General features: G+C 37.7%; 2 protein-coding genes across 2 annotated transcripts; one reads left to right on the top strand and one right to left on the bottom strand.

Annotated features, from left to right (window-relative positions):
* The first annotated feature begins 1149 nt into the window (after window positions 1-1149).
* On the top strand, window positions 1150-18534 carry ldhba (lactate dehydrogenase Ba). The gene is made up of 8 exons (XM_053313761.1): window positions 1150-1278; window positions 10446-10582; window positions 11423-11540; window positions 11634-11807; window positions 11891-12064; window positions 12177-12294; window positions 17280-17403; window positions 17591-18534. Exons 2-8 carry the CDS (start codon window positions 10454-10456, stop codon window positions 17756-17758), a joined length of 1005 nt encoding a protein of 334 aa, XP_053169736.1. The 5' UTR covers window positions 1150-1278; window positions 10446-10453; the 3' UTR covers window positions 17759-18534.
* Window positions 18535-19764: 1230 nt separating this feature from the next.
* kiss2 (kisspeptin 2) lies at window positions 19765-21555 on the bottom strand. Its single transcript, XM_053313977.1, has 2 exons — window positions 21407-21555; window positions 19765-20126 (listed from the first exon to the last, which is right to left on the bottom strand). The coding sequence occupies exons 1-2, from the start codon at window positions 21537-21539 to the stop codon at window positions 19867-19869; spliced, it is 393 nt and encodes a 130-aa protein (XP_053169952.1). The 5' UTR covers window positions 21540-21555; the 3' UTR covers window positions 19765-19866.
* Window positions 21556-26506: the final 4951 nt, after the last annotated feature.

Below are 26506 nucleotides of genomic sequence, written 5' to 3'. Positions count from 1 at the left end.
GGTTGTGTAATAACATGCGCCCCATGCCTTAGATCGATGATGTGATATAAAACTCCCTTGAACTTTTCCAAGAAGTGAATATATAATTCATATTCAGTGTTAATGAGTGACTCCTGTTCTCTCTAATGAGCTGATAGGAGAATGGTGTAACACATGAGTTCCGATAATCCTGATGGCATAGATTCAGTGGCTCATATATCATTAAGATGTTGAAGCAGTTGTGTCTGCAGACTGGACAAAGTGCAGCGCAAAGTGGAGCAAATATTATATTAAGTAGAGCCACACTTGAAGGGTTATAAATGATCTACAGGTGAAAGTCCAGCTGTGTGTGACCCACCCATGATAAGGTGTAAACAGAGCTGTTGAGTTCACACTGAAAGAAGCTGCCTTCACTATATATGAGCTGATTGTCTCATTAGAATACAACGCTTTCTGAATCCACATGTTTTAAGTTATAAAGTAAAACTACTCCAGCATTCACTATTATATGAAAGTACAGTAAGTATAATCAAGTATGAAGGCAAAATCACCCATTTCAGTGTGACATCATGATGTATTTGTAAGATTATATTATTATTACTAAAATTATAATTGAATGTTGCATCTGTTCAAGATATTATTTTGATATTATTTGGAATATTCTGGAGCTTCTTACATTCTGTGGTTGAATCTATAAGAGTCTATCTATAAAATGTACAAAAGTAGAAATAGAAGAAAATATATAAAATGAAAGTAAAGCCAAATATAAACCTTAAAAACCTCAAAATGCATTAAAACTGTAGTTTACTGCTCATACATATCAGACTAATGTACACTAATGCTAAAAAAAGTGATTTATTTATTATGAACTGTATTTCTTATTTGTCATATTTTAGGTAAAACTCTGCTGCAAAGTGAAGAGAATGAACATTCAGGAGGTGTGTGGGTGAAATATGTAACAGACAGCTAATAGAAAACCTTTTATTATATTTAGATGAATTTGCTATCGTGTCATATTAATGCAGAGCTGTGTAATATCGGCTCTCATTTTAAAGGTGCGTTACGTCACGTAGGCCGCCCGGCATCATCCAGCACCCCTCCTCACATGTGAACCTATCCACCCTTGTTCTTCTCCTCCCTCCCTCCCTCCCTCCCCCCCTCCCCCCTCCTCTTCCTCACAGCGACCCGCTCAGCTCACACTCCTCTGCATCTCCCCGAGAGCCGCCGGACGTCTCCTCCTGCCTCCTTCCACCGGACCAGATAACGGATATCTTCCCTTTAAAAACTACTGAACACCATGTACGTAATCTGATTATTATTATTATTAAACATATATATATATATGCATTCATATAGTGTGGAGCCAGTAGCCAGGCTTCGTGCCGCCGCACATTGATGCGTGCTGAACGCAGCGGCAGCAATGGATGCTCGGAGCTGGAATAACGCCCACTGCTGGAAACCATTTGAATACCTGCGAAATAAAACTAAAGTCTAATTAAAACAATCATTTATAGTATACTTTCAGAGTTATATGTTTCACAGCTCAGTGGAACCGTCCTGAACAGCTTCTCTTTAATTGCGTGTGGATCATTAACAGGCTGCAAAGTGCAGCTCATTACGCAGCGCTGCGATGTAAAACGTACAACTGTTAATGATATATAACATTGATCTCCTTATATATTACATCATACATACATTCTTGTATGTTTTGAGTCATTTTTCACAACGTGGCGCAGACAGGAAACAGCTCGGTGAACTGGCCGTGAACTTGAACTGTATGGGAATCTCATTTAGAGAGTAAAAGCGATGTGTTTCTATTCATTCCTCATCCCACTGCTTTTATGTCGATGCAGTTTGGCTATTTGTGTCTCTCAGCATCAATGGAATGAAGGGCGAATGCAGGGCGAAGGCCTCAGGCTATTACATAACCCCCCCCCCCCCCCCAATTCCACTGAAACACACAGCTGAACAAAAAAACAGCATATCACCTTACTTACTTACTTACTTACGTACTTATACTTACTTACTGAAATCATGGCATTTTAAGCAGACTGTGCTGATAGGACGAGCATATGAGCAACAAGGCTCCTGAGCTGATTGCGTAATAGTTGATTGATTTTTTTTAGGAGGCTATAACAGAGCATTGTGTTGTTTCAAGGGCTCCATTGTCTCCTGAACAAGTGCCAGTGAACAGACAGGCTAGTTTATAGCCACGGTGAGCCACCTCCCTCTGACCGCCTACTGCATGACCTTGATATGAGCTGATGTCTTAACTGAGCTGGTAGTCTGTGTTCTAGTACGGGACAAACATGAGCTCACAGGCTTTTTCCCAAACAGAGGCCCCCCCAGCCCCAGCCAGCAGGGACATTCAGGGGTCTCCTATACTGCATGGAGTGTCTTTAGCTCTATTTTAGCTCATAATAAATATCTATCTAGGACTGTCTGTGTCTGCAGATGGTGACATATATAAGTTTTGGAAAGCTCTTGTTTTTTTAGGTTGTGTCCCCATTTTTATGTTAGTGCCTCATCACCATGTCCACCATTTTTTAAAATCTTCATTTGACCTTGTTATGATATTTAGTGACAGCTGAGAGGAGCTGTGTGTTAACCCTTTACTGTTCATATTCAGTTAGAATGAGTCTCTATACATAAGATCTTATCTCAAATGTAAAAAATGGGTCAAATTAGGCCCTGAGTGAAGAGATTTTCAAAATTTTGACTGGAGTCATTTTTAAAATATCCTTCTGAGCTTTATTCAGTCCTCTTGATACTGAAACTTATTGCCATGAGAACAGTGCGTCAGCTGAGCTCCGTATGAGGAAGTGTTGAAGTGAAGTACGTGACATGAACTCTGACCATGCTGGAGACATGCAGCAGCCACAAACCAACTTCCTGTTGAGAGAGTTGAAGCATTTCTTTCTATTTTTATTGATCATATATTAGTGTTAGTGCATAAATGTGAGTGTTTTTATCCTGAGTGTCATGTGTGTGTTTGCATATTAAACTGAGATCAAATGATATTTTAGCTCTGGAAGAGAGAAAGATGTGAAAGTAGCAGAGTGCTGTGAGAGGAGAAGTGAAAGACAGAGGGCACATGGAGGTAATGTGTCTGCACATGTACAGAACAGTGGTGTGGAATTACAGTAAGACAACTGTGTGTGTGTGTGTGTGTGTGTGTGTGTGTGTGTGTGTGTGTGTGTGTGTGTGTGTGTGCGTGTGTGCGTGTGTTCAGGGTGACTGTGAGGGTATTTCAGAGGCCTCTCAAAGATCCTAGAAGTTGCAGCACCTCTCTCTGTGTATATCTGTGAGAGCGTATATGTGTGTGTGTGTGCGTGTGTGTGCGTGTGTGTGTGTGTGTGCGCACTTATTTTTAGAAGGCAGCTGTGTTGGACTGATGTGTTTCTTGCTTCATGTTTGATTGCAACAGTTAGAGAAGCTGCTTTCATCATACAGGTATTTGAAATGATGAATGTGTAATCATGTATTTTTAATAAGAAATTCTAAAAGTAATACAGTACTTTAACATACTATCAGACCATCTACACTGAAGGGGATACAAGAGACAGACAGAATTTGGATGTATTACAGGCAGTACAATTAGTGTTTACAGTAACCTTCCTCCCTCCCTTATTGTGTGATTGAAGGCCTTTGCTGTCCTGTATTCAACAATAGAAGGAGGCTGTGTAGGTGTGGGACTGTTGATTAAAGTGTTGGCGAGTCAGTGAAATACAATCCAGCAGGTCGGCTGGTTGTAACAGATGATTGTGTATAAAGGCTGATCAGAAACACACTACACTGTGGTTTGTATTATTCACAGTTGTGCTTACTAGTGAGCACATGTGGAATGAGTCAGTGTCAGCAAGCCTGAGAAGTATGAATGAAGCCATGTGCATGTCCACAGCTGTCCTTGGATATGGAATATTTCAAATGTGAGAAATTATTAATACACACACACACACACACACACACACTGGGCCCCCACACTTCTGAACTTAATCCAGCGCCCGTGTATCAGTGTCATATAAAAGTTGAGGAAAACACAGCTGCACTTTATTTTGAAAAGTGATTTTGTGACAGCTTTTCAAAACAATCTGTTGTATCTTTGTGTTAGTACAGGCTCTTCATATGTGTGTCATATACACTCAGGGTTACCAGCGTACTGCAAAGTGTTTACACATTGGACAAAAATACTTGGCAAGGCTCCAGATGCCCAGATCATATTCTGTTTAGGTTTACTTCTTGGGAAATACCCGACATGCCAGCACTACTGTATGCTGTTCCCTCTCAGTCACTCAGTGTCATCAGCCTCCTGCATGCATTCAAACGTGTATTAAAGAAAGAACTCCTGATTTCATCTCATCTTTATGTCTTCAAGATCATCACAGAAACATATTCTCACTTTGTGACCATTTTTCATATGCTGCAGCCACCAGCTGTTAAAATGAACAATAAGTAACTAAAACAAGTGCAACAACCTGTGACAGTGTTTGTGTCACTGTGTTGAGTAATTTAACTTTTTTTGACTGTAATTGAAAAAATTAAATAAAAAAAACAATTAATTTCACTCTGCTGGATTCAGCTGTATAATTGTGTCTGTTTAAAGAACTTAAAGTGTTAAATAAAAGATTGTTATGTTGAGATTTGACACAATTTTTTTGTCATTTTGAGAATAGCTGTTTCAAAAATAGAAAATTGCTACAGTGTTTAAAGCTGCAGTAAACTCTAAAACACTAACTGTTCAATTGACATTTTGATAATCAATCAATGATAATAATAAGTAATAGTGACCACACTCATAACTGTAGGATTACAGGAACCGTGTTCAAAAGCAGCAGCAACGTTAATGGAAAGTAAAATCAAGTCAACATTTTAAATAAAGTAAAAGTTTTAAAATGGAAACAAATCCAGGAATTCATCATTTAATTAAATTACAAAAAATAATTTAAAAATTAGACTAAACAATACATAATATATAGAAATTTGGATATAAATTATGATTTAAAAATACATCTGCAGTCTACTACTCAGCTTATTTGAGTTACTTCTTGTTCATTGAACTGTCTAAGCTGTCTAAAAGGAAAGGTTTCATCCCTAGAGGAGCATAATGTGCCTGATGGTGGCGCTAGAGGGAACATCACATTCTCCAAAAATATAGAATGTGTCCTCTGTAGGAAGGACAGCACAGATACTGTATGTACAGTATGTGGACAATGGGATTAACAGACCAAAGGCATCTTAAGTGGAATATATTTGTACACTGAGGTACAGTATGGACCTATTACTGTGTCGTGGTATATTGTGTATATTGTGTATATTGTTTATGTGTAGTACAACAATAAGAGAGACAGTGATTGTGTGTTTCTTTCTTCTTTTTTTATCTTGGGACAAGATGTACTGACTCTCATACAGTCTGTAGTCTCATCTGTTACCATTGTTCCAGATGGGACGAGCTGCTAGACGTTCATTTGGTTGATGGGGGGTGTGTGTGTGTGTGTGTGTGGGGGGGGGGGGGTGAACAGCTGCCACTCTCTTACCTCATGACTGTATTAGACAGTGGGATAATGAATCCTAACATGTTGGCACATTCAGTCCATTGACATGTGCTCACCCTGTATGTACACCTGAACTGTTCTACTGGGTAACAACACCTCCAAATCTCACTAATTAACACTTTACATCTGGTTTGTTGAATTTATTAATAATCATATATTTAAAATGACAAGCTGTGGAACTGGAGGAACTGTGTGCTGGAACCATGGTGAACAGCAGTCAGTCAGGTGCAGAGTCTTGTTGTCTCTGAGGTTGGGGGTTGCTCTGCTTATAGCTGTAGGGGAGAGTGGGGTTGGCAATCACACTTTTTTAAAACTTTCTTTTGAATTCCTCATAAACCATATACTGAATAGATTTTCTTTTAATGTGTAATGAAAGTATCAGTTAGGAATAGAGAGGTTTTACTCTCTTTCAGCTGTTTCTGTTCTAAAGATAAGGACCTTCAAATATGTCAACCGTCCCCATCGTGGGGTTGGTAGTCACACACTATGTTGTTGGTTGTCCTGTGTTATTTTAATAGGGGGAAATCAAAACATGTGGACAATCTTAGAAACGAATTTAAAATGTTTAGTTTGATTGAAATTCAACAACGTAACACATCTCCTGCACCAAGAAAACACAAACAGGAACAATCATTTTGCTCTGGATGAGTCTGGTTCTTGTGTGTCTTCCTGACAAAGTTCCTGCTCATTTTGCTATTTAAAAAGAAAGAAAGAACAGATATATCACACTATATATGTATATGCCAACATGTGACAACCAACCCTGAAGAGAATGTGACAAACATTCTCAACTGGCATTTTCTGCTAGCAGCAAAGCTAACAACCACATGTTTTGGTGTAGCTAAGAAAAAAACCTACCTATCACTGTCTCTTATACTAAGGATTGTTTTATTATAAACTCATTGTGTAAAAGAAGAGAGACACTGAAGAGTTTGATATTTAGATTTTCACAACAAAATTCTGAAATGTCAGTATCAAAACTTTTTAACAGCGCCCTCTAGGGCCCGAGATCTGATGATTGTGACAACCAACCCTGTTCTCCCCTACCGGTTGTCATCTAAATTCACACATTAAATATGTTCATGCCTAAGCACTAGGAAGTGTTGACTTCAGGTGTTTGGTGTTCATGGTAGACTCAGTCAGTCTGACTTAACCCTAACCCTCCAGCTGTGGTCCATTGTGAGCTGGTTCCTGGATGTTCTGGTGTCTGGGCTTCACAGAAACATTCATAGAAGTGATAAGTGTCAGTCTGTGTTTGTCATATGTGAGGATGACAGCATCAGGAATGATAACAGATAGTACGGATAGTATGGATAGGACGATAACGTACATTAACACATCATGTTTGTACAGATCAATGGACAATGTGTTCATATTCCCATAGTGATGGGATGGATTCATGTCTTTCAGACAGTATTTAAAAAAGGATGATGTACTGTAGGCATGTTAGTAGTTGCTGGTGATTTCTGGCTTTGGATACACCATGATTTCACGCTTCCTGATGCCCATCCGCTCGTCTTCCTGTAAGTGTTTGTTGCCATGGCTATACTCGTCATGTTGGGTTTATTTGTTGGAACTGCTTGATTTGATTTTTTTTATGTCAGCTGCCTGAAAACCAGGATGCTTCATTATTATTCATTGAAGTGCTTCAGTTTGGTTGTGGACTTTAGTTTGTGCTCATTTCACAGTGTGACTGTGTGTATTCTGACATACTGATAATTGGTCATAGGTCAAGTAAAATGCTAAAAATTCTTATACATTCTTGAAGGTGAATATTTGCTTGCTGTCAGGTTACTAGTTACTCTATTTAAAATATAATAAGTAATGTAACAATGACTTCATCAAAGTAATGTAACTTATTACATTTGATTACTTTTTGATGACTTCTAATATTCTAACCAATGTTTCAGCTGTTAGTGTAAGTGTAGCCATTAAGCACCAAAATCTAAGTTCAGCTGTTTTTCATGGATACTGACATGATTTATAAGAGAGATCATTTCTTATAAAGAAGATGTATCTCTCATTTGAAATGTATTCATTAGTTCATGTAGGTTTTGGAATATAAAATAAATTTGATGGGCTTAATTGGTACAGTGACTCCATTTAAACCCATGTGTGCTCCAAATAAGCCCACATCATGATTTATGTACTAAAGAATTAAAAACAGCAATATATGTATTCAGTAACATGTTAAATATTAAAAAATGAGGAAAAAACCCTCCTCAGTAAAATCTTAAAGGTGTGACTTCAGATGTAACCTCCTTTGTAATCATTTTAACATTTTCATCAGTAACTGTTATTTAATGACACGACTTTTCTCAGTAACTGTAACAGATTACACTTATATTTATTTTCTAATTCAATTGCATAATGCCGTTATATGAAACTAGTTACACCCCAACACTGTTGACTGTTTGACAGACACAGTGAATCATTTTAGGGGATTCTGTTTTGAACCCATAAAGATAACTAATCGCGGTTAATAAGTAAGTAAAGTTGATTTAATACAGCATTCATCTTTCACAGAGCAGGACTCGAAGTGCTTTACAAGAGTAATATTGTTCAAGATATGAGACCATAAAAATAGAGCAATATAAGATACAAGACAGACAGTGAGATAAACAAGTGAGATAAGCCTGTTTGAATAAATGAGTCTTCAGCTGCCTTTTAAAGGTGTATACAAGCCCTGGTCAGAGGACCTCACTAGCCTACAAGTACTAGTGATAAAAGAATGAAGGTCAGACATTTCTACAGGTGACTGACCATGCAGGGCTCTATATGTGATAATAGGAACCTTAAAATGAATTCTACACTTGATGTGATGTGAGTCCTGGTCAGCAGCTTTGTAGCAGTGTTCTATCTAGACCATTAGTAGACGGTCTCGGGTGGATTTGCTGAGGCAGGTAGAAGTACAGATAACAATTAGATAACAATTTGACATGCTGATTGAAGTGCATCTTCTGATCAAATGTAACAACAAGATTTCTAAGATGAAGAAAGAGACTCCATAAACTCAGCAACCTTGGATGCCCTGCCATGAAGCAACAATAAAGATCTCAGTCTTATCTTCCTTTAGTTGTTAGCTATCCAGATCTTAATGGCAGTTAGACAATTGTTCAAAACAGATAATATATCAGCCTCATCAGGTTTATTAGAGACGTAGGGGTGAATATCGTCAGCGTAGCAGTGATAAGAGATAGCAGTTAGCACTGTTCTGCCTGATAACACAACTGTATGTATGTATAATGTGTGTTGTTAGGAAGTTGATATAATGTTATAGTGATGTCTTCAGTGGTCATTAGCTGGGCTTTGTAGATTATACATTAATAACAGAAAGGCTGTGGTACAGAGTGGGGGCTCGCAGTTTGAAATATGCGTTTACCTGTTAGAGAGAGGGTCTAATGAATGAGCTGTATGATGGGAAGTGTAGGATCCAGTGTTTTTTGGATACTTACCTAACTGATTAAAAGTCAAAAGGCCTGATTTGTGAGTCTCCTCCATGGTTGCTTTTTGGAAGTGTAATCATGATCCATTTAAAACATCACTGCAGGCTACAACCTCGTTTGCTAATCAAGTCATCCTTTTCTGTTCCAGTTTCTGTTGTTTTGGCATTTGAGAACATCATCTTAGGCTTTGGGATACACTGATCAACAGATTAGTTGATAATAAAAGTAATCATTAGTTACAGTCCTACTGTTTATTTACAATTGTATAGCTTATGAGTTGAATTGCAGTATGTATAAAGTCTTGTTGATGGTGAATTTGCCATTGCAGGTGTGAGCTGTAAATGTAGACTGAGCTGTAACTCCTGTAAGACAGTGTTCTGACTGGCCCAGTTAACTCCAAATCCCATCTGTGTCTCTTTGACCTGTGTTGACACTAAACACCAGGAACGCTGCTCTTATGCAATATCCATGAGTCTCTTTCACCATCAGAAGTTTCTCTTCTTACCAAAGAAGGGAACTCTTTCACTGATGGTGAAATCATTTGGGTAATTTAATTCTTTTTAAAGATTTTGTTGGCATAGACGCCTTTATTTAGCAATAGACCGACAGGAAACATGGGAGAGAGAGGGGGGTGTGACATGCAGCAAAGGATCTCTGACCGTATATGACATGCGCTCTTAACACTTGACCACCTGCACGGCATTTGCGTGATTTTATTGACTCAAGTTCACTCACTAGTCTAATTCTGTCACGTTTGAAGACAGTGACACGCCTTTTTAGAAAGTTTCTAGCATGAGTTACTTATGTATACAACAAAGCTAGAAGGTTGTTAAAGTCTGTGTAAAGTAAGAATAAATATGTGTTCTGAGTTTGACATCCCACAGAAAAGTGTGTTGTTAACCACCCTGCCAAATTTGAATGATTAAAAAAATCGCCAAATATATGAAATTAGGCTTCAAAGTTGTGTAAAAATCAGCCTCTTTCTCTGCTCCCAAACGCTGTGGGCGTGCCCGCCGAGTTCGCTGAAACCCCGCCCCCTACCAAGTGTCACCTGTCAGTCAAAGTCACCACCTCTACCAGAAACATAGACACTACTTCTGAGAGCTTTCTGCCGCTAACTCAGCAGCTAGCTCGGCTACGAACTCGGCGGCTAACTCAGCTAACTGGCTAACTGTAGACTGTAGTAGTAGTAGTGTGTGCTGAATGTATTTATACCTCTACAGCAGCAGGGGCGGGTTTATGATTTTCAGACCCGCTCACTAAATCCTGAACACAGAAATGTTGAAACACAGTTTGTGAAGCCTAGCTCCACAATTCAAATCTAAATGGTTGAAATGCTTTTTACACCTTTTTTAGAAATACATTTATGACCTATTTAATGTGTTTAGAAGAAAATGTCTGAATTCACTTTACACAATCTTTAATGAGAGTAAAGAAGTAAAGTCATCATCTGTGTGTCTCCCTGCAGCTCTCATCATGTCCTCAGTGATGCAGAAACTGATCAGCCCTGTGGCCGGCAGCACTGCTGAGCTACCCAAGAACAAGGTGACAGTGGTTGGTGTGGGCCAGGTGGGCATGGCCTGTGCTGTCAGCATCCTGCTGCGGGTAAGAACCACAACATCTTCAGCATGGCTTTTATTATGAGAGAGGAATAGAAAACAGCTATAGAAAAACATCTATTTAAAAATATATCAAAGATAGCTATCATCTTCATGTATATCCAGTGTATTTTTTACAGATTTATAATTTTATTGTATATTAATTAATTAATTATTATTAATAATAATGACATACGAGGTATCGACATATTGTTCTTTATATTAGACATTCAGTTTAATAATTACTGTGCTAACCTCAAGCCATCATCTGAGACAATCACCTCAAAATATAGTATAGTCTTTATGTACATATAGTTTAACTGTGTTATCATTTTAATTAAATAAATAAGCTGATGAAATAAAACAGCTAATTTTTGCATGTTTTGTTACATATGTAAATACTGCAGCTTCCTAAAATTATTCATTAACTGCTTCTTGAACAGATTTTTTGTGTAATATTAAATATTTATTTAGGATAACTTTTCAGATGTTTAGCAACGAAAACTGAAAATTGCATCCAAGCATACTATGTATATTTTATCTTAAAGAACATGCATTAGAAATACATACATGCATAAACAAATATAGTCCATCATTTTAAATGTATGTTCACATATGGCTGTATATCAGTTTAATGAACTGATACAGCAATGCATTGTGGAGACAGTTTTGTAGCATGATATAAAATCTGAAGTCTTGCCAGAACTTTTTGGGGTGTAAAAAAAATGGTGCAACATAAGTTAAAATAACAAGTGAGAGCTCTACTCATGTAATATTCAGTGTCCTCCTGCTATATTTAGAATGAAATTGAAAGTGTGTCTCTGTATGTCTCTCCTCCTCCTGTCAGGATCTGTGTGATGAGCTGGCTCTGGTGGATGTGATGGAGGACCGTCTGAAGGGTGAGATGATGGACCTGCAGCACGGCAGCCTCTTCCTCAAGACCTCCAAGATTGTTGCGGACAAAGGTGAGAACCTGCCGCCGCACCTCGTTCCTCTCATCTTCCTCCCTAAAACATCACTCACATATCAGATCTGAGCCCACTCTCCTCCTCTTTCAGACTACGCTGTGACAGCAAACTCTCGCCTGGTGGTGGTGACGGCCGGCGTTCGCCAGCAGGAGGGCGAGAGCCGCCTCAACCTGGTGCAGAGGAACGTCAACGTCTTCAAGTCCATCATCCCCCAGATCATCAAGCACAGCCCCAACTGCACGCTCATTGTTGTCTCCAACCCAGGTGAGATTATATTTCTAATTCAGCTTTGTTGCATTCGTGTGTTTGTATATGAATAATCCCTGTTTTAACACACCGCTCTACAGTCGATGTGCTGACCTACGTAACCTGGAAGCTGAGCGGTCTGCCCAAACACCGCGTCATCGGCAGTGGCACCAACCTGGACTCCGCCCGCTTCCGCTACATGATGGCTGAACGTCTCGGCATCCACGCCAGCTCCTTCAACGGCTGGGTGCTGGGCGAGCACGGAGACACCAGCGGTGGGTGATGATTGTCAGAATATAGTTTTTTCTCTGTTAGCAGGCTGTGGTGATTGTGTCATATCAGAATCATCCATACTGTTGTAATGACTGTGTGTTTCTCTTCGTTCAGTGCCTGTGTGGAGCGGCGCAAACGTAGCCGGAGTCAACCTGCAGAAGCTGAACCCTGAGATCGGTACCGATGCTGATAAGGAGCAGTGGAAGGCCACACACAAGGCTGTGGTGGACAGGTACGCAGACATGAATCTAGGAACAAACAAAAAGTAACACCCAGGTGACAGAATAGCAGAGTCATAACTGAGCTAATCTTAATATCTATCTCATATCTGACATTCACAGGTTTTCTCTACCATCACACACATTGTCTTTTGAGCAACAGTGAAACCTCCAGTAGACTGGACTTAAATATCACAAAGATATCAGAGTTGCAGTTGTGACTTGATCAGCAAATGTGTTCCTGGGGTTTACTATCCATATACAAAGTTAAACAATTCATTTGTTTATTAATGAATACTTTTACTGTAATAGTAATAGTAACTGTGTAATAGTAACAGTGTAATAGTAACAATAATATTAACACAGTAATAGTAACAGTGTAATAGTAACAGTAATATTAACACAGTAATAGTAAAAGAGTAATAGTAACAGTGTAATAGTAACAGTGTAACAGTAACAGTAATAGTAACAGAGAAATAGTAACAGAGAAATAGTAACAGTAATCGTAACAGTGTAATAGTAACAGTGTAACAGTAATAGTAACAGAGTAATAGTAACAGTGTAACAGTAACAGTAATAGTAACAGTGTAATAGTAACAGTAATAGTTATAGTAATAGTATCAGTAATAGTAACAGTGTAATAGTAACAGAGTAATAGTAACTGTGTAATAGTAACAGTAATAGTAACAGTGTAATAGTATCAGTAATAGTAACAGTGTAATAGTAACAGTGTAATCGTAACAGTGTAATAGTAACAGTGTAACAGTAATAGTAACAGTGTAACAGTAACAGTAATAGTAACAGTGTAACAGTAACAGTAATAGTAACAGTGTAATCGTAACAGTGTAATAGTAACAGTGTAACAGCAATAGTAACAGTGTAATAGTAACAGTATAATAGTAACAGTAATAGTAACAGAGTAATAGTAACAGTGTAATAGTAATAGTAACAGTGTAAAAGTTACAGTAATAGTAACAGTAATAGTAACAGTGTAACAGTAATAGTAACAGTGTAATAGTAACAGTAATAGTAACAGTGTAATAGTAACAGTAATAGTAACAGTGTAATCGTAACAGTAATAGTTATAGTAATAGTATCAGTAATAGTAACAGTGTAATAGTAACAGTGTAATAGTAACAGTAATCGTAACAGTGTAATCGTAACAGTGTAATAGTAACAGTGTAACAGTAATAGTAACAGTGTAACAGTAACAGTAATAGTAACAGTGTAACAGTAACAGTGTAATAGTAACAGTGTAATAGTAATAGTGTAATAGTAACAGTGTAACAGTAACAGTAATAGTAACAGTGTAACAGTAACAGTGTAATAGTAACAGTGTAATAGTAATAGTAATAGTAACAGTGTAAACGTTACAGTAATAGTAACAGTAATAGTAACAGTGTAACAGTAACAGTAATAGTAACAGTGTAACAGTAACAGTGTAATAGTAACAGTAATAGTAACAGTTTAATAGTAACAGTGTAATAGTAACAGTAATAGTAACAGTGTAATAGTAACAGTTTAATAGTAACAGTAATAGTAACAGTTTAATAGTAACAGTGTAATAGTAACAGTAATAGTAACAGTGTAATAGTAACAGTTTAATAGTAACAGTGTAATAGTAACAGTAATAGTAACAGTAATAGTAACAGTGTAATAGTAACAGAGTAATAGTAACAGTAATAGTAACAGTAATAGTAACAGTTTAATAGTAACAGTGTAAAAGCTACAGTAATAGTAACAGTAATAGTAACAGTGTAATAGTAACAGTGTAATAGTAACAGTAATAGTAACAGTGTAACAGTAATAGTAACAGTATTAGTAACAGTGTAATAGTAACAGAGTAATAGTAACTGTGTAATAGTAACAGTAATAGTAACGGTGTAACAGTAACAGTAATAGCAACAGTGTAATAGTATCAGTGTAAAAGTTACAGTAATAGTAACAGTGTAATAGTAATAGTAACAGTGTAATAGTAATAGTAACAGTGTAATAGTAACAGTAATAGTAACAGTGTAACAGTAACAGTGTAAAAGTTACAGTAATAGTAACAGTGTATTAGTAACAGTAATAGTAACAGTTTAATAGTAACAGTGTAAAAGTTACAGTAATAGTAACAGTGTAATAGTAACAGTGTAAAAGTTACAGTAATAGTAACAGTGTAATAGTAACAGTGTACAAGTTACAGTGTAATAGTAATAGTAACAGTGTAATAGTAACACTGTAATAGTAATAGTAACAGTGTAAAAGTAACAGTGTAATAGTAACAGTGTAATAGTAACAGTGTAAAGTAACAGTGTATTAGTAACAGTAATAGTAACAGTTTAATAGTAACAGTGTAAAAGTAACAGTGTAAAAGTTACAGTGTAATAGTAATAGTAACAGTGTAATAGTAACACTGTAATAGTAATAGTAACAGTGTAAAAGTAACAGTGTAAAGTAACAGTGTATTAGTAACAGTAATAGTAACAGTTTAATAGTAACAGTGTAAAAGTTACAGTAATAGTAACAGTGTAACAGTAACAGTTTAATAGTAACAGTGTAAAAGTTACAGTAATAGTAACAGTGTAAAAGCTACAGTAATAGTAACAGTATTAGTAACAGTAATAGTAACAGTGTAATAGTAACAGTAATAGTAACAGTATTAGTAACAGTAATAGTAACAGTGTAATAGTAACAGTAATAGTAACAGTAATAGTAACAGTTTAATAGTAACAGTGTAAAAGTTACAGTAATAGTAACAGTGTAACAGTAACAGTTTAATAGTAACAGTGTAAAAGCTACAGTAATAGTAACAGTATTAGTAACAGTAATAGTAACAGTGTAATAGTAACAGTATTAGTAACAGTAATAGTAACAGTGTAATAGTAACAGTAATAGTAACAGTAATAGTAACAGTTTAATAGTAACAGTGTAAAAGTTACAGTAATAGTAACAGTATTAGTAACAGTAATAGTAACAGTGTAAGAGTAACAGTAATAGTAACAGTGTAATAGTAACAGTAATAGTAACAGTGTAATAGTAACAGTATTAGTACCAGTAATAGTAACAGTGTAATAGTAACAGAGTAAAAGTTAGTTGTAATTTGAAGTGTGAGATATGAGGAATAGCTTCCATGTGGCATCAACAACTACAGGAGAGTCAACAATGAGGATGAGATGGTAATATGTCTTTAAAGCATGATATTAGAATACAATATAATAGTACTGTAACTGAAATCCAGCTCATTCAGATGGAGCTGTACAGTTCTACTTGTTTATGAACTGGTGCCATTAGGAAATAGTCTGTGCTGTGAAAGCAGCATTAGACCATACCTGTCCCAGCTCTGCAGAACATACATTATATCCTCCCATGTTTCTCTTTTAATGTCATGATTCCATCTTTTTATAGCTGTAAAATCCATCTACACTGCTCTCAGCCTGCAAACAGCCCTGTACTAGGCTATGATATAACCATCATATTACAAAAGGATTTCTTTAAAATATACAAACCATGTTTACATGCATGAACACATTTTAAATGCATTTTTCTTTCTAGTGGAACAGTACTTAAACGTTCTTTTCAGTTATCATCGCCTCTCAGCAACAGCACTTGTCAAGTTTTTTTCCACCTCTTCCCAGAGTTTTCCACTTCATCCCACTGTCGTCATCAGCAGAGGAACTTTGCTCAGTTATCAGTTGTTATGACTCCACTTGACCTATTATACATACTGGTTTCAAGTTAAGCATAAACATGTGTTCTTCACCTTGGAATCCCAACTCAAGGTCTGCTTACTGACATTTTCGAAGTTGTAACTGCTCCTAGAAACAAATCCAATTTCTAGAAGAAAGTTGTTTTTGTAAAAAGTGGAATGCTGTTGGTTTTGGAGCTGTTTTTAAAGCTGAACTCTGCTGCCAGATAATATTAGCCAACACTGTGCTTACATGAAGGACTTGTGTTCACTGTCTGGAAGGATTAGCTTTCCCCTCATATGCCCCTTTGTTAATTTACATACCTCTGAGAGAAGAGGAGACACTGCTGCCAAGTTCTTCTGTGTAGAAGAAGCTAGTATAAATCCTTATCCAGTTAGTTATTTTAAGAAATATTCAGCTGTTATCTCCATTGATCCAGGAGACATTCAGAGATCTATAATGGTATCTCTCACTGCGCAAATGATATCCTCTCATTGCTGTTAAAAGAAGAGAAAACATCAGAGTTTAAAATATTACATACAATTAAAAATAAGCCAGGAATTGATCATGTGTGTCAGTATTTAACGCTGTCTCTCAGTGGAGGAGCTGATTAAACGTTTGTTATCTGAGGCCAGCAGTGATTACAGTTCTAGTGTAAGTGGTCCAGTGGGAATATAACCTCCAACCCTGCTAGTGTTAATGTATGCTTCACACACTCACTGTCTATCAGAGCTCAGGCTAATGTGCACTATCTATTAGTGTGCATCCAAGACCAAACAGCATCACTGACAGTCATATAATATATTCTATTATATATTCTATTATACAGTCACATACACTTTATTTGTATAATACCCTTCATACAGCTCAGTGTCATTTAAAGTGCTCTCCAGATGACTGACAAGTATTAGTAAACCAATAAAATAGATTTTAAACAAATTAAAATGATAAAATAAGTACATCAGAATAACATACAATAGATGAGAGGGAATAAACTTTACTTATCATATACTTTGCACTATTGTATGTTTTAATATGATGTAATTGATGACATTGTACAGACAACATACAGTATATTATATTATATTATCTTATATTATAATTTTTTATTTCTATTATATTGTATTGTATATGTATGGCATCTATGAAAAGTCTATTTGTGCCACTATGATTATATTAATTGATATGTAACTTGGTGGTTGCTATGGTAGCTAGTTCAATGTTCCTATGCAATCAGACTTGTAGAAGGACACCACACGCACGCACACAGACACACACAGACACACACACACACACACATGTTAACAGAGTACTACTTTGTGTCTCAGTGCCTACGAGGTGATCAAGCTGAAGGGTTACACCAACTGGGCCATCGGCCTGAGCGTTGCTGACCTGACCGAGAGCATCATCAAGAACATGAGCCGCGTCCACCCGGTCTCCACCATGGTCAAGGTCAGGAAAACACACACACACACACACAAAGAATACACTCATACATACTGAAGTCACAACAGAGAATGTATATAGTGCAAACACAACCCTAACCCCTCTGAAGAAGTTGAATTAGAAATGGATGGAACTCAGTATCCCATAGTCCTTTTCCTCACTGGTCCTTTTTAATTGTTGTGTATTTCCTCAGGACATGTACGGCATTGGTGAGGAGGTCTTCCTGTCTCTGCCCTGCGTCCTGAACAGCAGCGGTGTGAATAGCGTGGTCAACATGACCCTGACAGACGACGAGGTGGCTCAGCTGAAGAAGAGCGCCGACACACTGTGGGGCATCCAGAAGGACCTCAAGGACCTCTGAACACTCCCGAAAACATATAACATACATACACACACACAAACACACCAATGATCTGAAGAGGCCTGTCGACACGCACACACTCTCTTTTAGACTCTTATTTTTTTAAAGGACAATACCGGCAGTTTTTAAATAACGATGTCAATATATCAGTTTTCTAATGTATGTCATCAGTTCGGCATTATGTCACTGTCTACTTCCTGTCAATCACCAACACCTCAAATAAATCTAAAAATAACGGGTATTCTCCTTTAAAAAAAAAGAAGAACTAAAAAATTTGGTCCCTTACAGCTTGTAGGTTTAAGTTGCTGTATTAGTGTATTTGTGGTAGCAGGTGTTACTGTTCTCTGTAAGGATTCTTGTGTTCAGCTGTTTGGAGCCTGATCAAACACAACCCTCAAAGCCAAAAGTGTCACTGTTCTCCTCCTGTATGTACTGAGTCGCTCCTTCACTGAGGAAAAAAAGACCCTTAAACGTCCAGAGAAAGAGCCTAAATATCCACAGGGACACTCGTTTTCCTCCTGCCTTTGTCTAAAAAGTGGGACTCTGCAACAGAGAGACGACTGCACATTTAGATCAACACACATCAAATCAGTGTCATTGTCAGTGTGAATGTGGGTTTTTTTTCTTCTCCTGTTTTCCTCTGTTATCAAAGGGAGATGGAGCGGTGGAGGGGGGAAGAGGGGGAACGTCTTTTTAAACATCGGTTGTGATTGTCTGACCTTGTGTTGTAATCTGTTGGAAACAGCAACGTGTAACTTAATAAATTTCAATCTCACCAAGTACAGTGTGTATATGAGCCTCTTATTTTTCTACACAGTTTGTAAAAGGGTGCAGTTATAATATTTCCAAATTGCCAATAAAGTTTTAAAAAGTCTGTTAGCAGGCTTTACTTGATCTTGTTTTATGTGCACACTGTTCCGTCATTTAATAAAAATATCTATAGCAACAGTCAGATTGTTATATCATGGAAAACTGGATGGAAAGAGGGAATCATTTTTATATGTGTGATAATCTTGATGACAGTATTTATTTCTGTAAATAAGACAGTTACTGCAGGAATACCTGAGTTCATTATTTAGGTTTGTTAAGTTATTGAGAGAGAGCCTAGTTTACAAAAAAGTTTAAAGAGGTCTAAACACTTCATCAGAGTCATCAAAAGTTGGTGGAATAAGTTAAAATCCAAAATTCTCAAACAACAATTTTAGGCAAAACTTCAGTAACATCATATCATATCCTGATAGGAAACATGAAAACATGATTAATATGTTAAAGTTTGTGTTTTTAATGAAATAATGGAGATCTATTTCAACACATTATGATCCAGTGTGAATATAATATGATCATTTGTCAATTTGTCAAATAAGACAAATGTAGTGATATCAGTGTGATACGGAGAGTCAGTTATGACTTTATTTTTATGAGTTCCTCTCATTTTGTATGATTTGGACAAATATACTTTTTTTCAGTGAACCTGGGCATTCTGTTGCCATTGTGTAAACAAACAAACAAACAAACAAACAAACAAAAAACATCAAACTTAGTCTTTCCCTGATATAAACAGGTTCTTATCACAGTAATCTTTCATTTTAAATGTTGTAAGTGTTGTGAGTCTTTTAACATTTTAATCCACCTTCTCTTTACTTTTAATATTTTACTATTATTATTTAATATTTAACATGTATATATATCTTATTAATTTACTTTATATAAACCTGAATGAGGTGCATCATGTAACCTGCTGCTAAAGCACATCTGAAGGTTTGGTGATGTTGCTCTATGTAAAAAAAAAAGAAGAAGCACTGCACTGCCACCTGGTGGTTAAATAAAGCCACTGTCAAAAGAAAATCCGAATTTAGCTTTATGATTGTTGTACTTCCCCCTCACCATGCTACATCTTGGTTGTAATAGCAAATATGTCATAATGTTTCCTTCATTTATTTATTTTATTTTGAAGTGTTTCCTCTCATAACTCTTTCATTATTGTAGATGTCAAAATGCGCTCACAGTACAGGTAGGTACAAAAGTTTTATTGAGGGAAACATCATTAGTTATGAAGTAAAAGGCCTTCAAACACACAGGTTGATTTTTCAGCAGAAGTCACTCATGCTTCAGGTAGGCACCTCCAGTTCCCGTGGAAACAGAGAAACAGGTGTAAATTGATCAGTCCTGGCTCTTTTAACAGCTCTTCTGTAGATGTAGCCGTTGTAGCGTTTCCCAAAGCGGAGGCCAAACGGGTTGAAGTTGAAATTGCTCCTGCGGTCGTTGCACAGGAGCTGCCTCTGGTCATCGTTCTCTCTCAGGCTGAAACAAAGGTTAGGATCCTCCAGATAATCTGCAGAGCTTCTCCTCAGAGCAGAGAGGACTGATGCTGAGGACACACACACACACACACACACACACACACACACACACACACACACACACACACACACACACACACACACACACACACACACACACACACACAGCTGTAGTCTCACTCACTACTTCTAAAACTAATTTAAAAAAATAGACAAAGTAATAAAGTAGACTAATTCAGTTACAGTCTACTGTTTCAGTTTTTCCAGTATAAGACAAACTTAAATTTCATTTATATATTTAGTTTTCTAACTTTTATGATTTTAAAGTTTGTCAGCTTTCAAGAAGTTGGTATCAACAAGTGCTCTCAGTTTTGAGAATATGAATATTTATGCTGAAAAATGATAGAGAATTGGAATTGTGAGATTATATTTTATATTGTACTGCCGCAATATAATTTTATATTGTATGTTATATTATGCTGTTTTTGCTGTGCATGCACATTTGTTGTATTTGCATGATACATAATAAAATAATCTTCACTTATTTATGATTTTATAGCTATTTACATGTATTAATATTGTGTTTAGACACTAAACCGCCTTAATTAAGTTTTCACTGCTGCACATATTCTCCCTATAGAGTCTATTTGAACAAATATTCCCACACATTATGGGAATAGTCTAAGATATTAATATGATGCACATATATAATAATATATGAATAAGTGAATACATTTATATTAATATTGTTATTTTTGTCAGGTTACTTGTGCTGTATAGTATATAAATCTCTCTCCTCTGGGGATTAACAAAGTCTTTTATTAATGCAAATACTACAGTCACACAATGATTATGCTTATATAATATTTAAAGAAAAGTAGACAATCATCAGCAAAAAACTAATAAAATGATAAAAAGGTGAAAATTGTATTACTTTTCTATATTATATGATGTTATATTACTGAATTATTATATTATATACTACATGGCAAATGATATTATTATATCTTGGAAGCAGATTAATGATGAGCAGCTAATCTTAAATTAATATTAGGTTGATCTAAAACAATGAATCAGATTTTAAGAATATTAAGATTTAGATTATTTGTTTAAGTTTTTCAGGTCAAAACTTTATTTAATTAAAAATGAACTGCTGCTGTCAGATGAATGCACTATCTTAGTATACAATAGTATGAAAAAGAAATACTCAGATGTACAAGTAGCTCAGAATATTACTTTAAGTTAATATTACTTTCACTGCTTTTGATTATCTGAGCCAAGCACAGTTTGTTGTTCAAATAAAAGTAAATCTTCCAGGTTGTACAAGTCAGGTGTTGGGGCAGCTTACCTCTTCCTTGTGTCCTCTGTTCAGAGTCAAATCCTGGCAGAGCTGCAGCCAGACTTCCTCCATCGTGACCCAGCATCAGTCCGCACACCACGACCAGAGCCACAAGCCTCATCTTTAGACAGCAGACCTGCATCCTCCCTGTGTGTCTAAACAGTTCTGTTTAAAGTGTTAGTGTTCATCCATTCACACTTGTTTTATATTCCCACCAGGTGACCTCGTGCTCCTGAAGTTCATAGCCAATCACAGCTGTTTGCGTCTCTGAGGCTGTAAATTGCGGAGCCTTTTCTGCTGCTGCTGAAATGCATCATTCATCAACTCTTCTAGGAAATGTTTGCTGCTGGGATCATTCATCCAGTACAGTACAAAATAATGTGTGCTGGAGTTTGAAATAAATGACAGAAAAGGGTTGCAGAGCCAGGATGGGTAATGTAGGGTTCTGAGATGTCAAAGAAAAAGAGTTTTTAATTCAGCTTTTTCTGGTTTAAACCTCCATGTGTGTAAAAACCTCCTGTTGTCCTCAAGGGAGGAAGGAAGGAAGGGAGGGAGGAAGGAAGGAAGGAAGGAAGGAAGGAAGGAAGGAAGGAAGAAAGGAAGGAAGGAAGGAAGGAAGGAGGGAGGGAGAAGGAAGGAAAGGAGGGAGGAAGGAAGGAAGGAAGGGAGGTAGGAAGGAAGAAGGAAGGAAGGAAGGGAGGTAGGAAGGAAGGAAGGAAGGAAGGGAGGAAGGAGGGAAGGAAGGAGGGAGGGAGAAGGAAGGAAGGAAAGGAGGGAGGGAGGAAGGAAGGGATGAAGAAGGAAGGTAAGGAGGGAGGAAGGAAGGAGGAAAGGGAGGGAGGGAGGGAGGAAGGAAGGGGGGGAGGAAGGAATAAGGAAGGAAAAGAGGAAGGAATGGAGGGACGCAGGAAGGAGGAAAGGGAGGGAGGAAGGAAGGAAGGGAGGAAGAAGGAAGGAAAGGAGGAAGGATGGGAGGAAGAAGGAAGGAAAGGAGGGAGGAAGAAGGAAGGGAGGAAGAAGGAAGGAAAGGAAGGAGGAAGGAGGGAGGGAAGGATGGAAGGAAGGAAGGAAGGAAGAGAGGAAGAAGGAAGGGAGGGTGTAAGAAGGACGGAAAGGAGGAAGAATGGGAGGAAGTAGGAAGGAAAGGAGGTAGAAAGAAGGGAGGAAGGACAGGAAGGAGGAAGGACGGAGGAAAGAAAGAAGGAAGGAGGGAGGGAGGGAGAAAGGAAAAGAGGAAGAGAGGAAGGAAGGAAAGAAGGACAGAGGAAAGAAGGAAGGGAGGAAGGTAGGGAGGAGGAAGGGAGGGAGGAAAGAGAGAGGAAGGAAAGAAATAGAGAAGGAGGGAGGGAGGAAGGACAGAAGGAAGGGAGGAAAGAAGGAACAGTCAAAACAGACGGGGTCAGTTTGAGGTCAGGGAGGATGACACAAAGGAGTTCACAGAGGTGAACTGCAGCTTTAATTGAAAGTATGGCACCGTCTGATCAAACGGTGCTTTAATACAAAATAAATCTCTTAATCTAAATCTGTAAGAGCAAGTGGATGATTTTAGGCTCGGTTTTGTTTTTATTAGTCAAGAAGAGAGAAAAGAGAGAGAAGAGAGAAAAGAGAGAGATGGAGGGATGACATGCAATAAAGGTCACCTGCACATTACATGATGAGGGCCTCTTATAGGACACCTGAACACTGACTATAAAATAGATCACATACTGTTCATATTCTGACTCATAATTAGTTTCTACACCAATTCATTTATTCCCCATCAGTTATTAATAAGTGTTTGATTAATATACATCCATATTTACTATGTTATGGTCCAGGAGAACTGTTTATAGAATGTTTAACGCATGTTTGAATGCGTGTGTGAATGTGTGAATGGTTGTCTGTCTCTATGGACTGGTGACCTGTCCAGGGTGTACCCTGCCTCTCACTCACTGACAGCTTGGATTGGCTCCAACCATACGGGCAATCTAGGAAAGTACCCAGGGGCCCTTGAACAGAAAGGGGCCCTCAATGATGGGAGGAAAGAAATATGTGGCGTCTTTTTGTTTTTTCTACTGAAATGCAACACATGGTTTGTCCCGTTCTCTAGATGGTGATAATTATGGTCACTATCAGAAACCTAGTTTGTCCAAAATTAAATATGGAGTTACAAGGTTTCCACCTGACAGCAGCGTTATCCAATCAGAATCAAATAAAAGTTGTTTGTAGAACATTAGCTTTAATGCTCCGGGGGCCCGCATTGGAATCAGGCTTACACTGTGTTAACTAACATGAATTAGTGCTTATAGGTAGATGTGTACTGTATGTCTAGGATATGTCTGCAGTATTTCTGTATTCATGTGAAGTTGTGTATAAATATTACTACACAGCTCCTACAGTAGTATATGAGATCTATGTATTGTGTTGTTAGATGTCTGTCTGTCTATCTATCTATCTATCTATCTATCTATCTATCTATCTATCTATCTGTCTGTCTGTCTGTCTGTCTGTCTGTCTGTCTGTCTGTCTGTCTGTCTGTCTGTCTGTCCGTCCGTCCGTCCATCTATCTATCTATCTATCTATCTATCTATCTATCTATCTATCTATCTATCTATCTATCTGTATTACAGTTTTTTTCCATTGGTTTGGCTCATTTCTTGAAACAGAAATTACATTCTCAAAACTCTAAGATCATTTGGCAGAACAGTCTTACAGTTCAGCACAACACCATAGTTCACTTGCAAAAGCTCATATCTCTCCCAAAACTGTTCACTCATGCTTCAATACTAAATTCCTTTCCCATATAAATAGTCAGTGCCACCAAAAGGCAAAAGATCCTTCTCAATTGCTTTGGCTCATTTCTCGAAACAGACTGGACGTCCTCAACACTCTTGGTGCTTGGTGCCAAAATAACCTGGATGGTTCAGCACAACACCATGGTTCACCTCCAAAAGCTCATATCTCTCCCAAAACAGTTCACTCATGTGTCAAAACTACATTTCTTTCTCATATAAACAGTCAGTGCCCCCAAAATGCATTGTCCCTTTGGCATTGTGTGAGCACTGCAAGTCAAAATGGTTAGATGTTTTGTCACTATGGCAGAGGACCATTGAAATATCCCTTATGTCCACCTCTCAGTCTTAGCCCAGTCCTTCATTCACAATGGTTACTGTACTAGTTTTTTTGTCTAGCTAACAGAATACAATTGTGTATAAAACTGAAAAAAAAAAATAGGACTTTACGGTAAGAGTACCCTCCAAGGTTTGACTTCACACATTGCACTCATACTGCCAAGGAAATTGTAACCATTTTTATTCACACACATAAAGTAACTTCCATACATCAGAGTTAAAAGAAAATGTATACAGCACAATATACTGTAATATAAACATACACACAAAAAACAAGGACAATTATATGTAGCCTACAGTGCTGTAAATAAAGCCGGAGATTCAAAACTAACATTTCTTCACTGGTCGCTGTCCTCACCCTCCCTCTCCTGGTCATCATCCTCACCCTCCTGGCCATCCACATGCTGCTGTCTGTCTGGCCACAGATTCTTGTCCACATCACAGTGTATATTCTCCCTTGCGATGCAATGAGGGAAGAAACGGCATGCATGTCGCAACCATCCCCTGCACTGATCTCCTGTAATATCATCACAAGCAGTGTCCATTGCATGGAGCAAGGACCTCTGATTTTGAGTCTGATGTTCATACACTCTCCACCTCCGAGCGGAGAAAAACTCCTCAATAGGATTGAGGAAAGGAGAGTAAGGTGGTAGGAACACCATGACCATCCTTGGATGATTAGTGAACCAGGCTCTGATGAGTGGGCCACGGTGGAAATTCACATTGTCCCATACAATTACATACTTTGGTAGGTGAGGCCCTACGAGACCTCTCTCATTTTCAGGGATCAAATCAGAGCCGATGGTTGATAACATGGTCTATAAGTGTGGCCTGAATTTCATCTGGAACAGCATGGTGTCTTCTTGCTCCTCGACCTCTTCCCCCTATTCTACCACCACGCACCCTTACTCCTCCTCTTCTTCTTCCTCTTCCTCGAGCAGGCAGTTGCCCTTGTTCATTTACTTGGCGAGGTGCCTCCATTTTCACAAATTGTACTAGTCCTGGTCAAGCTCTATATATACATGTTTGGCAGCATTCACAATCATGGACAGCACCTGTCAGGTAACTAAACATATTGTTTGATTGGTCATCTGAGATGTGTGAAACTCCTCCTTCCTTAGTCAAGTTCTATTTTCACCTGACTGTCAATTAATCAATTTATCAAATGTTCCAAGAGATTCATATATGATATTCATGGTATTAGGTTCTTGACTTATTTTGACAATTGAACAGACTATTTTGCATGTGATGACTTATAGAATGAAATGATGCTGACATGTTTTGGAGAGAACAACCATTAGACTGAGAATCAATCAATCAGTTTAGATCAACAGGATCTATTCACTTGGAAATTGTGCTAAATGTAGGCTAACTGTGCTAACTGTAGGCTACCTGTACTTATTCATTTGCAAATATGTACAAAGACATTTGCAAAGTGATGAAATCAATGAGAAATACAATTCTGTTGTGAACAATTGCCAAGTAGTTTGGAGGTTTGTCCATGTTGTTTTGAGAATGTAATTTCTGTTTCAAGAAATGAGCCAAACCAATGGAGAAAAACTGTAATATGAGACACTAAATTGCCTTAATAAAACACTGCTCACTGCTGCACATATTTCGGCTCATAATTATTGAATACATCTTCTGATGCACCTGAACACATCCTCAGTGATGTAACTGTAGAGTCTATTTGAACAAATATTTGCACAACTTATGTAGTATACAGTCTCAAGTATTTCTATCTATCTATCTATCTATTGGAAGTGTGTTGTTGTTCTGTGTGTAATGTAGCAAAATTATGATTGTGATTTATTTTTCATTATAAGAGTGAAGTGGCAGTAACAGTAGTAACAGCAGTGTTTCCCTCTGTCCTTGTACCAACTTTCATTCATCTCCATTTCACAATCAGTTCATCACACATGACTCCACCAAACCTTTCACCCCAACGTGTATGTGTGTGTGTGTGTGGAGGGTAAACCTCCCCTCCTGCTGGCTGGAG

The sequence above is a fragment of the Scomber japonicus genome, chromosome 23 (genome assembly GCF_027409825.1).
Source record: "Scomber japonicus isolate fScoJap1 chromosome 23, fScoJap1.pri, whole genome shotgun sequence".
Taxonomy (NCBI): domain Eukaryota; kingdom Metazoa; phylum Chordata; class Actinopteri; order Scombriformes; family Scombridae; genus Scomber; species Scomber japonicus.
The sequence above is the reverse complement of the archived record's forward strand: the minus strand, read 5'-3'. Positions and strand labels throughout refer to the sequence as shown.

What these genes read in the sequence shown, in the direction of transcription:
- ldhba (XM_053313761.1), top strand. Translation starts at nt 10,454, where the DNA reads ATGTCCTCAGTGATGCAGAAACTGATCAGCCCTGTGGCCGGCAGCACT. An exon ending in CTGTCAGCATCCTGCTGCGG is followed by an intron (nt 10,583 to 11,422) that starts GTAAGAACCACA and finishes TCCTCCTGTCAG; the next exon opens with GATCTGTGTGATGAGCTGGC. An exon ending in CGAGCACGGAGACACCAGCG is followed by an intron (nt 12,065 to 12,176) that starts GTGGGTGATGAT and finishes CTCTTCGTTCAG; the next exon opens with TGCCTGTGTGGAGCGGCGCA.
- kiss2 (XM_053313977.1), bottom strand. Translation starts at nt 21,539, where the DNA reads ATGCAGGTCTGCTGTCTAAAGATGAGGCTTGTGGCTCTGGTCGTGGTG. An exon ending in ACAGAGGACACAAGGAAGAG is followed by an intron (nt 20,127 to 21,406) that starts GTAAGCTGCCCC and finishes GTGTGTCCTCAG; the next exon opens with CATCAGTCCTCTCTGCTCTG.